Source organism: Anolis carolinensis, chromosome 2 (genome assembly GCF_035594765.1).
Source record: "Anolis carolinensis isolate JA03-04 chromosome 2, rAnoCar3.1.pri, whole genome shotgun sequence".
NCBI classification, from domain to species: Eukaryota; Metazoa; Chordata; class Lepidosauria; order Squamata; family Dactyloidae; genus Anolis; species Anolis carolinensis.
Window position 1 is genome coordinate 269,591,524 of NC_085842.1, and position 14,314 is coordinate 269,605,837.

The 14,314-nt window shown below is 43.0% G+C and overlaps 1 protein-coding gene across 3 annotated transcripts in view; it reads left to right on the forward strand.

The window, feature by feature from the left end:
• The first annotated feature begins 4,989 nt into the window (after positions 1–4,989).
• pja2 (praja ring finger ubiquitin ligase 2) overlaps positions 4,990–14,314 on the forward strand; it is a 64,681-nt gene continuing 55,356 nt past the window's right edge. For 2 of the 3 annotated variants that reach the window (XM_008114000.3, XM_003222993.4), the window contains exon 1: positions 4,990–5,145. In XM_008114000.3, coding sequence (XP_008112207.2) covers positions 5,031–5,145 — 115 coding nt within the window. In that variant the 5' untranslated portion in view covers positions 4,990–5,030. The remainder of the gene's footprint in view (positions 5,146–14,314) is intronic. The other variant, XM_008114001.3, reaches the window with a different exon arrangement.

The window sequence follows — 14,314 nt, forward strand, 5'->3', positions numbered from 1 at the left end:
TAATAATAATAATAATAATAATAATCTTTATTTATATCACGCTTTTCTCGGGACGCAAAGCATCAATATTGGCCTTGCTCATTAGCTACATAGATACAGCCCAACAAATTCCAAATAAATGCAATGAAATAATTTTGAGGGTGACAATTATAGACCTGTTAACTGATTGGAAGCAATTTTGGAAAATTACATCAGATAGTCCCTAGCTAAGATAGAAGACTGGATTATAGCCAATAATACTTTGATATAGGAGCAGACAGGTTTTCAGTTAACTGGATCCACAATTGACCATGGTTTCCTTCTATCTGATACATAATATACTGTAAATCAGCTTCTTCTAACCTAGTGCATGATTTTGATTAATCCTGACACTATATCATATGAAAGATTCTGGGGGGAAAGCTAATCAAGAATGTGCAAGCAGATAAACATATTTTCCATACCGTGTTTCCCCGAAAATAAGACAGTGTCTTATATTCAAACTACAGGAAAGGAAAGGAGATTCCACCTGAACATCAGGAAGAACTTCCTCACTGTGAGAACTGTTCGACAGTGGAACTCTCTCCCCGGGGCCATTGTGGAGGCTCCTTCCTTGGAGGCTTTTAAGCAGAGGCTGGATGGCCATCTGTCGGGGGTGCTTTGAATGCGATTTCCTGCTTCTTAGCAGGGGGTTGGACTAGATGGCCCATGTGGTCTCTTCCAACTCTACTATTCTATGATTCTATGATTCTATGATTATTTTTTGCTCCCAAAGATGCGCTAGGTCTTATTTTCAGGGGATGTCTTATTTTTCCATGAAGAAGAATTCACATTTATTGTTGAACAAAAAAAAATGAACATTTATTATATACTGTACAGTAGTTTTCATCACAAACCAACATAACCAAACCAGACAAACTGTGACTCCTGTCAAGAATTTCTTGTTATTACCATTATTTCCATTTACAACTCGTATGTACATTTACCAATCCTGCATGCTCTGGTGTTTTGTTTGGCGGGCGCCGAGCATGCTTCCAAACAAAAACTTTGCTAGGTCTTACTTTTGGGGGAGGCCTTATATTTAGCAATTCAGCAAAAACTATTTTTTGGGGATGTCTTATTTTCAGGGAAACAGGGTAGTATGCAAGTCTCCATACAAGTACTTTATGTTAAACTAGGATGGAAACAAAACAAAAACAGGTGTTTGCCTAAGGTAATTCCTGGCTTCACTATCTTTAATTCATATATAAACAATGTGATTTCATCTCTGATGAATTTGTAGTATTTCCACATAAAATTGGTGATAGGTGTGGTGCTGATGATATAGTACTGTACTCCTATCCTTAACACAGATAAATCTGAACCATCTTCAGTCATTTGGAAATTGCTCTAAAATGAAGGTTTGCAAACAAATTGTCTGAATATCACCTAAGTGGTTGTTTTCAGAAGATTCAAGAAATACGTTAGGAATCTGAAAGGGCTAGATTTTTAGTGGCTATATTTAGGTATTTTGGGTGGTGTTTTCTCAAACAGGAATTTGGTTATAACCTGTCAGCTTCTTCCAAGATGGAAGAATAAACTGCACTGGGGATTTTTAGATTTTATAAATCTAACCCCAGCACTGAAGTTCTATTACCATCAGCTTCCAAAAGAAAATTTCCACAGTTTCTGTGATGGTGCCAATGGGAACTTAAATTCCTTGATTGAGCTACTAAATATACTTTTGCGTTCATTACTAATGCATCTTCATTCAGCCCCAACTGACCATTCAGACAGTGACCCACAGAATGATATAGAACAACCCCTGTATCCACGGAGTATACATTCCAAGCACTACCATAGATATCTGAAATCCTGGGTAATAATATCAAACTGTATATTTTGACTACATTTGAGCTAGAAGCATACTATAAAAGAATATTGGAGGACCTAAAGAAGCCCACTAACCCTTCGGGGCAGGAGATATTTTTGGGAGAATGGGTAAGTGAATTCATGGACATCAAATCAGTGGACAAAGGGGTCATGCTGTACTGAATTCCTGAGTAGAGATTATTTCTAGCTACACTTTCCTTTTAGGATTGCTCTTGGAGAAATGAAAACTGTCTTGGCAGAGCTTATGTCTACACAGGCTAAGATTGTGCTTTTCTAAACTCTATTAAACTGTTTGTGCAAGAACAGTGTGGATTTCATAAGAGACTATCTGAAATTTATGATATCATCTACACAGACAGAGGATTCAACAGTTACTATTCTCAGAATTAGGAAGAAGACTAATCTAGTGCACTAGCAGTATTAGACGGCAATCTTCTCAGCAATCCTCTTCTGGCTCCACCCGCACTCTCTCCCAGCCCAGCCCTTGTGGCAGGTCCCACAAGATGGCCCCAGGGCAAAAAGGTTTGCCCATGCCTGAGCTATAATGATAGGAAGATCTGGGACTAGGTGTTCCTGTCAACATACTTGTCCTTGAAGAGTAAAATAGGTTGAAGATTGCATGCATATAACTGGCCGACACACATTTTGCATTGATAGGGCTGGGCTGTGGCGCAGGCTGGTTAGTAGCCAGCTGCAATAAATCACTATGACCAAGAGGTCATGAGTTCAAGGCTGCCCGACCATTGAAATAAAAAATAGCCCTGCTCGTTGTTGACCTAAGCAACCCGAAATATAGTTGCATCTATCAAGTAGAAAATTTAGGTACCACTATGTGGGGAGGCTAATTTAACTAATTTAAACAGCATAAAAATCGTCCAGCAGCATTTGGAATGAGGAAGTCGGCGTCACAGTGGATGATGAAGCAGCTGCTCCCCCTGTGGCCGGAATCGAGCATACCCTCAGGAAGCTGGAAGCTGGAGAAGGTTAAATTGCGTCTGTGAATGTCTCTGATACCAAGAAATTCTGATGTTGTTGTTGTTGGGCTGTTATTTACTACCTTCTCTACAATGCACTGAAGGCAACATTTCTTGTCCATGTTTTAGGAAAATGTGGGGAAGAAGATGTGGATGAGGGTGCAATTGGTACTCCACTTCATAGAGGGACGTGCGGAATCCAGCGCCCCACATCACCCAACTCCAGCAGAGGGCAATCAGATGGAGGGAAGCATGAGCACGTGGCTCCCTCCCATGCACTGCAGCGGCAACATGGGCACCCTCCCACAGAGGCCCGAGCAGTTCCTCTCCAAGTTACAATCGAGCTCATAGGCAGCTCCTGTTGTCTCATCTCTAGGCACTGAACGTTTGCCTTTGTGTTTGTGTATGCTGGAATCCTCCCTGAGACCCCTCGGGGAGATAGGGTGGAATACAAATAAAATATTATTATTATTATAACTCCTGGACAGTGACTCAATAATAATACTAAGCAACAGGCAATAAAGTCACAATTGCAGAATGTCTGCTGTGATGCAGAGGTACAAGGAAGCATATTTATTCAGGTGTAAGTGCAATAGGACTTACTTTCCAGTAATTGTGGTTAAGGCTGCAGCCTGAAAGCATTCCTCTTCTCTCTCTCATACAATGTTCATGCTCAGACCCAGGGATGCCAAGCCCAGGCTGTGTCCAGCTTTAAAGGTAACCAGCACTTTTGAGCTGTGGACTAAGGATTTTTTCGCACGGCCAGTGGCCAGTGGCAACCATGAGGAAATAAGATGTTTGCTCCTGGAATTGGAATTCTATTACTGGAATTTGATTGTAATTTATGTCCTAAACATATTTGGAAGTAAGCTATACTTCAGCGGAAACAGCTGGCCAAATCACCTTTGTGTATCCCTTGCCTAAGTAAACCCTTTTAAAATGAATGGGACCACCATTGTTATCTGAAACTGGGACCCCAAAAGGTGAAGGTTCAGAGAAATGAGCTCTAGTTGCCCAGCTCAGCTTTGGAAGCAGGAAACACCCCCTGCAGTGGCACTGCCAATTGCCCTTTCCCCCACCTTCACATAATGGGCTGGAGCCTCCGGTGGCCTAGGGGATAAAAGCCTCGTGACTTGAAGGTTGGGTTGCTGACCTGAAGGCTGCCAGGTTCGAATCCCACCTGGGGAGAGCGCGGATGAGCTCCCTCTATCAGCTCCAGCTCCATGTGGGGACATGAGAGAAGCCTCCCACAAGGATGGTAAAACATAAAAAAAAACATCTGGGCGTCCCCTGGGCAACGTCCTTGCAGACGACCAATTCTCTCACTCCAGAAGCAACTCCGGTTGCTCCTGACACGAAACAAAACAAAAAACAAAACAAAACCATAATGGGCTCAAGATACCAGAATCCTTGCCTTGAGCAAGTCACTTTCTTTGGACCTTGAATCACACTCTCTTGGCCTCAGAGGAAAGCACAGGCAGTCCTACAAATTATTTTGTGCCATCACCCTCCCTTTTAAAATGCATTTCAATACATTGATTGCTTTCTTGACTGGTGACAAAGTCCTGGTTATGGCTTTCAGAGCTATGGGGTTTTTTTTTGCATTATACTGACCCTTTTCAAGAGGAGGCCATTTTGTCTGCTGCTTCATGGGGTGCCATTCCCGACTCTTTTGGCAAGGGTTCTCCAGGTTCTCCTTGCTCAGACACATGGCCTAAACACCCAAAATGGCACAGATCTAAAGTCCAAAACACCTCGAGGGCTGAAGTTTGTCCATGCCTGATCTAGTACATGGGATGGCAAATCAGCTGAGAACTGAATAAAGCAGATGGTTTGCTAATGTGTGATGGAGATAGGAAAATCATCCATTTAATTTCAAAAGGGAGTAGGACTAAGCTGTATGGTAATCTACTCTTCCAAACATTCGACCTGTTCAGTCCTTACTCCTATAGAGCCCTTATTGGGCTCTTTCATTCTCCAGGCCCAAACTGCTTCAGCCTTGCAGGGAAGAGAGGCCGGACTGCGCCTGCGCGAAGCTGTGGTTGAGTGGGATGGCGCTGGATGCTCTGGACGGGAGGAAGGGAACCTGTCAAGCACCCGCAACGCCCCCCTCTTCCCTCAGGAGGGCCGCCTTATGTTTCTCACCTATTGGTTCTCGGATGAGGGAGGAGACGTCTGATTGGTCGCTGCAGCTGAAGCTGCGGGATGCAATTGGCTGGGCTGCCTTTCCATTCTGCTGTGGGGGAGTTCGCGTGCGTGCGTGCTTGCGTGTGTCTGGAGACTGTCGCTGCCCTGACGGCCTTCGGCTTAGGGGAAGCGGGTAAGTCCTGCGTCGAGATTCGGGAAGGGGCTGCGATGGGAGGGAGGAAGGGAGGCGGGCTGCTCGGTGGACGGAGGCACCTTCCCGGCCTCGTCCTCCCCAAGGCTGCCGAAGCCCGCACCCGAGAGGTCTGTGGGTGGCAGGGGAGCAGGCCGCGCCTCCCCTCCGAGAGGAATGGGCCTTGGGCGGGTGGCGCGGTGCGGCCTGGCGGGTCGTGAGGTGCCAGTCTGTCAGGGCCCCTGGCCTGGGAGTGGGGAGGAGGAGGCTGGGCACTGGGTTGATGGGAGAAATGGGCGTGGGCGGGGAGCGAGTGGGTAAGGTTGCAAACGCAGAGAATGGATACAGTCGACCCACATCACCAGGAATTTAGCCATCCACGGAGCATGGAAATACACCCCCATGCATATATATATATATATATATATATATATATACACACACACACACATACATATACATACATACACACCTACACAGCCATATATACACAAATGTATACACATACATACATACATATACATTTTATTTATTTTCTGTATTCATATCCCACCTCAGGAGCCCTCAGTGGCACAGTGGGTAAACTGCTGAGCTGCTAAACTTGCTGAAAGAAAGGTTGGTGGTTCGAATCCAGGGAACCCCAGCATCTGCCCACCTTGCAGTTCAAAAACATGCAAATGTGAGTAGATCAATAGGTACCGCTCCGGCGGGAAGGTAACTGCACTCTATGCAGTCATGCCGGCCACAGAACCTTGGAGGTGTCTATGGACAACGTCGGTGCTTCGACTTAGAAATGGAGATGAGCACCAACCCCAGAGTTGGACACGACTAGACTTAGTGTCAGGGGAAAAACTTTACCTTATATCCTGCTCTTCTCACACCTGAAGGGGACTCAAGGCGACTTACACATAGGCAACAATTCAATGCTTTAAAAGCAATGTACAATTATATAAACATTAAGATTAAAATACATTAAAACATTTTAAAACATTACAGTCACTGTTAAAACCACGCTATCAGCAATCGTAATTCAGGCCATTCCAATAGTCATTGCACATAATTCCCAATCCATCTATTGTTCTATAATTATTCTCTGAAGGCTTGATCACAAAGCCATGTTTTCACTCTCTTTCTGAATACAGTGTTCCCTCACTACTTCACGTTTCGCTTTTTGCTCCTTCGCTGTTTCGCCGGGGAAAAATATAATTTATTTATTTACGTATTTACCCCATTGCTGCTTCTCCTTAGGGCTGCCCCCTTACTTCGTGCCTGGCATGTTGCTCTGGCTGCCTCTGCTCCTGCAACCAGGGAAGAAGGAATGCCACTCCTCCCGGTGAGTGAGCGAGCGAGGGAGGGTGGGTGAGAGAGTGAGGGTGAGTGGCAGCGGTGGCAGCTCCTGCTTCTGCCGTCGCTCCAGCTGGGCCACGCTGGGAAACGTGGAGTACTCGGAAGAGGGGGCAGAGTCCTCCACGAGTCCCACCCCTCTTCCGAGTCCTCCACGTTTTCCAGCGTGGCCCAGTTGGAGCGGCAGTAGAAGCAAGAGCTGCCGACTCTGCCACCCACCTTCTGTCACCCACCCTCGCTCGCTCATTCACTGGGTGGAGTGGCGTTCCTTCTTCCCTGGCTGCAGGAGCAGAGGCAGCCAGAGCAACATGGTGGGCACGGAGAAAGGGGCCCGCTGGCGCTGGTAGGGAAGGCTTCACTGGCTCCCCGGGGCTTGGAAGGGGGAGAAAGGCCACCTTACTATTAAAATAATGTATAAATACTAAAATAAAAATAGTGTTCCTACCTCCTGGATTTTCACTTAGTGCTGATGGTCCTGGAACGTAACCCTTGCGATAAGTGAGGGAGCACTGTACACATACACACACGTACACACAGAGGCAGTCCCGGAGTTACGAATGGGGAAGAAATGGCCAGCTGGGTTGTGGTGGATCTAACTGTCCCTCCCCAGCCAAGGTGAAAGAGGCTGGCAAAGGAAGCGGGAAGTGTTGGCTGAAGAGAAGCGTGAGGCAGCTCCCTCCCCCCTCAAATTTTATTTTTAAAAATGTACCCATTCCGACTAACAAACCAATTCAACTTAAGAACAAATGTACAGAACCTATCTTATTTGTCAGTTGGGGGCTGCCTGTATGTATTCCAAAGAGCAAACCTTGATGTTGCCATTTTATATACTGTATAGAATAGGACTTGAACATCCACATATATTTTTTTACCCAGGAACCTCCCTGTAACCAAAGCATAGCAAGACACTAATTGCCTGTTATAGCAAGCATGGCTAAACTTTTGGCCCTCCAAGTGTTTTGGACTTCAACTCCCACAATTTCTAAAAGCCAGTAGGCTGTTAGGAATTGTGGGAGTTGAAGTCCAAAACACATGGAGGCCCAAAGTTTGCCCATGCCTGTACTATAGGGTTTGCTTGTGTGCAGACCTGCAAGTAGTTGTGACAGTTCTTGTTTCTGGAGAGGCTTTCCAAAGGGTGAACGGTTTGTTGTGTGTCTGTAGCCAATGGTGCAGCGAGGTTCATTTGCAAACCTTGATTGGCTTGCTTTAATTCTTCCCTGCCAAGTTTATGTAAGCATCCAGGTTCTTTGGTCTTCCTGTTTTTCTTGCCACATGAGACTATAGAATGGTTGTGTTATGTTTTGTTTTTGTAATGATTGCGAATTGGAATGCACTGGATGGCTCTGGTAGAGCCCACTACACGAGATATAATACAGCATCTTGTGTTCCATCTTCCATACATTCACGTATTGTACAGTGCACCCTCTATATCAGGGGTCCCCAAACTAAGGCCCGCGGGCCACATGCGGCCCATTGAAGTCATTTATCCAGCCCCCGCAGCGGCGGCTCCCTCCTCCTCTACTGAGGAAGGCACATGCGGCGCGAGGGAGGAGGTAAAAGTGCACGCCTTTCCTGCCTCCTCCCTCTCCTGGTACGCACCTTCCAAAGCTTTGCTTGTTTATAATGGTATTTTCATTATTATTTAATTAATAATTAATTATTGAGGAGTGCTTTGCTAATGCTTTTGGTGCACAAAGGGGTTGGACTAATGGCCCAAGGGGTCTCTTCCAACCATTATTATTATTATTATTATTATTATTATTATTATTGACACAAAGACACAGTATAACACAGCAAACGAGATATATGTGCTGGATTTCGTATCATAAAATCACAAGTTGAACACTTCCCAAGAATTTAGGACTGTGTGATGTATTATTATTATTAATTATTTATACCATTGAAGCTGGGTGGACATCTGTCAGGGGTGCTTTACTTGTGTTTTTGGTGCACAAAGGCAGAAGGGGGTTGGACTAAATGGCCCAAGGGGTCTCTTCCAACCTTCTTTGTTATTTTTATTATGATTATTATTAACATTGAGGCTATATTTGTTTTTTTCCTAAAAATAAGGAATTTGTTTGTGCATAGGAATTTGTTCATTGTTTTTTTAAAAAAAACTATAGTCCAGCCCTCCAACGGTCTGAGGGACTGTGAACTGGCCCCCTGTTTAAAAAGTTTGGGGACCCCTGCTCTATATCCACAGATTCCACATCTAGAGATTCCACCATCCATGTCTTCAAAATATTCCAAAAAATAAGTCTTGATTTTGACATTTTATGTAAAAGACATTGCTTTACTACCATATGTCATTGTCTATAATGGGGCTTGAACATTCATAGATTTTGTTATCCATGGGGGTCCTGAAACCAAAGCTCAGTGGATACCAAAAGCCTACTGTATTAGTTTTTTTCTTCCCATCAATGAAAGAAAGAGAAATCAGACACAATCAGAAGAAATGTAGGCCAACTAACCAACATGAGGTTTCCCGAATAACTGAGAATTTGTACCCTTGCCTGTTCTGTTCACATATAAATGTGTGTGGAAGGAAGGGGCTATGAAGATATAGTCTCTCTTAAAATACACAAATACTCATATATAGAAATACATATAGCACATGAGAAGAGAGCAAGACCTCCTTCTTCCCTTCCTTATATTGTATTCCACTGCTTTCCTATATTAGAAGCAGCTAACCCTCTGGAATAGAAAAGACCATTATTTACAGCAGAGTGAGAATCCTGTGCCCAGCAGTTGTTGGATTGCACCCCCAGTGTTCCTCACATTGGCTTTGCTTGTTAAAATTGCTGGGACTTCCAATCCAGCAACTTTTGAAGGGCCAAATAGTTTCCACCCTTTTCGCCAAGATGGTTGCTGTCTCTGCTTTAAAGCAAAACAATTAAGGGGTAAGAATTGGCCTGTATCAATAGGGGAATAGCGTCTAGATCCAGGGAAGTCATGCTCCCCCTCTATTCTGCCTTGGTCAGACCACACCTGGAATACTGTGTCCAGTTTTGGGCACCGCAGATGAAGGGAGATGCTGACAAGCTGGAAAGCGTCCAGAGGAGGGCAACTAAAATGATTAAGGGTCTGGAGAACAAGCCCTATGAGGAGAGGCTTAAAGAGCTGGGCATGTTTAGCCTGCAGAAGAGAAGGCTGAGAGGAGACATGATAGCCATGTACAAATATGTGAGGGGAAGTCATAGGGAGGAGGGAGCAAGCTTATTTTCTGCTGCCCTGCAGACTAGGACACGGAACAATGGCTTCAAACTACAGGAAAGGAGATTCCACCTGAACATCAGGAAGAACTTCCTCACTGTGAGGGCTGTTCGGCAGTGGAACTCTCTCCCCCGGAATGTGGTGGAGGCACCTTCTTTGGAAGCTTTTAAGCAGAGGCTGGATGGCCATCTGTCGGGGGTGCTTTGAATGCGATTTCCTGCTTCTTAGCGGGGGGTTGGACTAGATGGCCCTTGAGGTCTCTTCCAACTCTACTATTCTATGATTCTATGATTCTAAGAAAAGCAAAGGTTTGGTCTCCCTCCCTTTGCATTCCTTTGTATGGATTCAGCCACTTATGTTTATTTTTAGGCCCCAGTTACTGCTCTTTTCGCAGCTAGTATGACCCTGAAACAGTCTCAGGGTCAACTAGAAATATTTTTTCCCATTTAATTATACAAACAAGCTTGTTGAAATTCTGGCTATATTGGCAAGGGCTGCTAGGAGCTGCGTTACAGCAACATCTGGTGTACTATGACATTCTTACCCCTAATCAACCAAACAGCCTGTTAGCTTACACTGGCCAACACACATTTTGGTGCCTCATGTTAGCCCTGTTTCTAGCTATATTTGACCTGCTGATTCCAAAAATGGCACCAGTTTCCCCCTATCAGCTGTAGTTTTTGAGATACAGAATATATGTCATCTATCAGTTGCCATCTGCTCGCCCATATGCAACCATGATAACCATACCTAAGAAACTAGAGCGGATATGGACTATCCATTTTCTTCATCAGCGCCCCAAATAACCCCAGGAACAGGCCTAATTACCAAGATGCCAACAATGTTTTGAGTAGGTTGGGCTGTGTTATTTCAGCTGAACGTTGATGGGGCAAGTCCACTTCTCCCTGAAGAAGATATTTGTACAATTGATTCTTTGTATGTTGTTTTAGCTTCTTCTGAGTATGAGTAACTAAAATTCAAAATTAATAGTGCAGTCAGTCTTCTGTATCCACAGATTCCGATATCCATGGCTTGAAAATACTCCAAAAGAATTCCAAAAAACAAGATTCGGTTTTGCTATTTTATATAAGGGACACCACTTTGCTTTGTTATTGATTATCTATGAATTTTGATATCAGGGTGGGGTTCTGGTCCGGGAGCCAAACTACAGAAGATAGCAAGAGTCCACTGTATACCATTTGTCATCTTGTTCCCATACTGATGTCTTTCCTTCTTCTATTGGCCACTTTCCCTTCCCCCCTCAACTATCATGTTGAATATGCACATGTGTGTAGATATAATTATTTTTAAAATTTCTTTTTCCGGAGAGCATGGGACACTTACCCACAGACTATAGATAGAGTGATCCCCCCCTCTCCCAAAGGTCAGTACTCTATCACTTTGACTGTCAGAGGCATATCTAACCATGAGTGGTTACATTATTACTCCACTTTATATAAGTTATATAACTTTGGTTCATTTTTGGCTGATGTTTTTACTTTTTTGAGGACATTTGGGGTATGACAATAGGGGAGCAATCTGGCTTTTTAGCCAGTTTCGCAACATTCGGAGTAGTTGAGGTGGGGGAAAAAATTGCTCCAGAATCTACCTGAAAAAACTTCTCAAAACTAGGGGACTTCGAGAGACATCTGGGTACAGGCCACACTTAGGAGTCCAAAAGGCATTAGGCACCCCATGGGATACAGTTTTGCCAGCCCTTCTTTAGAGATTAATAACAGCAAGCACTTGTTATTTAAGCTCAAGCATGGGCAAACCTTTTTGAAAGGGGGTAGCAAGCCAGGAGGGCCAGGCTGAGTTGGTGCAGGTGGGGGTGGTGGTTTGCACGGGGGGAGGCTGGGGGCAGTTGGAGCAGGGGGGAGAGTGCTTCACACGGGGCTCTTAGAAGAGCCCCACACATATGTGTGTGCCTGCAGGGCGCTCCTCTTTGCAGGAGGACATGGCGGCCCACCATATTCTCTCACAAAGAGGAAGGCTTGAGTAATAGCTGCGCAGAGCTCTAGGGAGAGTTCTGCACAGCTGCGTGTAACTGGGAGGGCTGGAGGCAAGAGCTCAAGGGGCTGCATCCTCGCGTCCTCTCACTTCACTTCCCATAGCTTCATGATTCAGAATGTTGCAAATGTACTTACATTTTTTTAATAACGTGCCACAATTTGTAGCTCACAATGTGAACATGTTACTGGACGAGAAACACTCAGGCTTTGTAAACCTTTACATTGCTATCTAAGATAACTGGATTTCATACTATTGTTTCCTGTGTTAAATGAGAGGAAGTAATAATATACCAAATCACAGTGTTGTCTGTACTTGTAAAATGTGAAGCATCGCTTTAAATACAAATGTGAGTTGCTACTTTTATGAGGTGAGCTATCACAGGGTGTTTTTTTTGGAAAGTTTTGTTTGGATTGAATTTGTCATTGCCTTCCTCTGAAAGTGGAATGGCTTGTCCGAGGCCACCCAGAGGATTTATATGGCTGAGCGTGGAATTGAACCCTGGTCTCCCTGCCCTACTGTTAACACTCAAATGAATTACATTGCTCAGTGGTTCTGAGTGCTTCTCCAGATGTTTTGTACTTCAGCTCCCAGAAATCCCAGCCAGTTTACCAGCTGTTAGGAATTGTGGGAGTTGAAGTCCAAACATCTGGAAAAGCACAGATTGAGAACCACTGCTCTTAGTGCATCAGTTGCAATTTCTAAGCATATTTTCGGTTGCTGTGTATATATTATTATTGGTTTTTGTTATTGTTCTTTGATGTTTCATATTTTATTTTATCATTGTTTTGTATCTGATTTTGCTGTAAGCCGTCCCGAGTCCCCTTCGGGGTAGGTGGAGGTGGGATATAAATAAATTTATTATTATTATTATTATTATTATTATTATTATTATTATTATTATTATTATTATTATTATTATTATTTGATCTTGATTGATTCTAATGTCCTTTCTCAATTTCAGTTCTTGAAAAATTAAAGGAAAAGAGGGAGGTGCTTATACAGCATAGTGTTCTGTAGTTTTCCTTCTTAACGTTTCACTTGCCTGATTTTGAGTTGCAACTTGATAAAGTTTTACTCAGTAAACATTGCTCAGTTTAGTGCTTTTTGATACTAATTGTACATGATCCCTTGCTCAGCTGACAAGTAGTAAATTTAACTGCAGTTAGTTAGATTTATATTCAAGAAAATATGCTTAGCATCATAGTATCAAACCTGTCTTCTTCCAATGGCCTTGATAGCTCTTTGCAATCAAATAGGCAGTTGCAGTTTGCTTTGTGACAAGTAAATGCATACCAATTTTTCCCTGAGGTGCTGCTTTTTTGGAGAATGATTATTGAGTGGCATAAAATATCTAGTCATATGGTGTTTGCTGATCCAAGGCATGACTACGTGTTCTTTCAATAATTGAACAGCATTTTGTAATGTAACTGATTAGAAATGGAAAACAGGTGTAGCCCAAAACTATTATAGCAACTGAGTAGCTTTACATTACATGCATTCTGCAAAACAGGAATGTAGGTGACTTGCACTGCTAATCAAAAAGACAATTATGTTAGTCTGTTTCATTATAAAAAGTAAAAAAGGAATCCAGTATCACCTTTGAGTGGTTAACACTAAAAACAGGACCTTCTGACAGTAATCCAAAATATTTCTATATTGTTATGTTTATGCATCCTGGATAATATACTCAACATTTTTTATCTGGTAAAAAAGGTCCGGCACAGAAATCTATGATAATTAGTGACTAATCTGGTTATTTAGATAGGTTAAAATGAAAACAAACAATGATGGATATAGGAATGTTTAACTTTACATTGCTTCAATTATTTAAAGAAGTATTTTCTTGAAAGACAATAGGAACAATATCCTGTTGCAGTATATTACTGAATCAGATGAATATTCAGTTTATTACTGAATCAGACAAATAACGATCTGATTCACTATCCTTTGCAACACCCAGCAGTCACTAAGGAGGAAATTGTAGGAAAAATTCATGGAAAATGTTGTGATACATTGTGAAAATAAAACCCTATGTATGTGTGTGTGTGTGTGTGTGTATGTATATATATATATACACACACACAGTGTTCCCTCTTTATTGCAGGGGTTACGTTCCAGGACCACCCGCAATAAGTGAAAATCCACCAAGTAGGAACACTATATTTATTCTATGTGTGGAGGAGAGCAAACCACAGACCACTTACTACAATGCAGTCTGTACTTTATTTTAACAGTTACAATATACAGGCAGAGACGAAGAATGGAAGCTAAATAACCCTTTTTTATTTCCTACCCTCCCCCCTCCCTTTATTTCTCCTTCTCCCCCCTTTCAAAAACCCTTTGCACACCGCAAAAACCCGTGAAATAGTGAAAATACCACAATAAATGTGTACAGTAATATTAATTGAAAACCCGTGAAACAGTGAGAGAGTGAAAAGTGAACCGCAAAGTAGCGAGGGAACACTGCATATTTAATCTTTATTTTTATATCAGACCTAAACTATTTTTACTACTTTAACAGATGAAATGCTTCATTCATAACTTCTCATCAGATATATTTATGATATATAACAACTAGGATTGTACAGTTGTATAAGCAAAA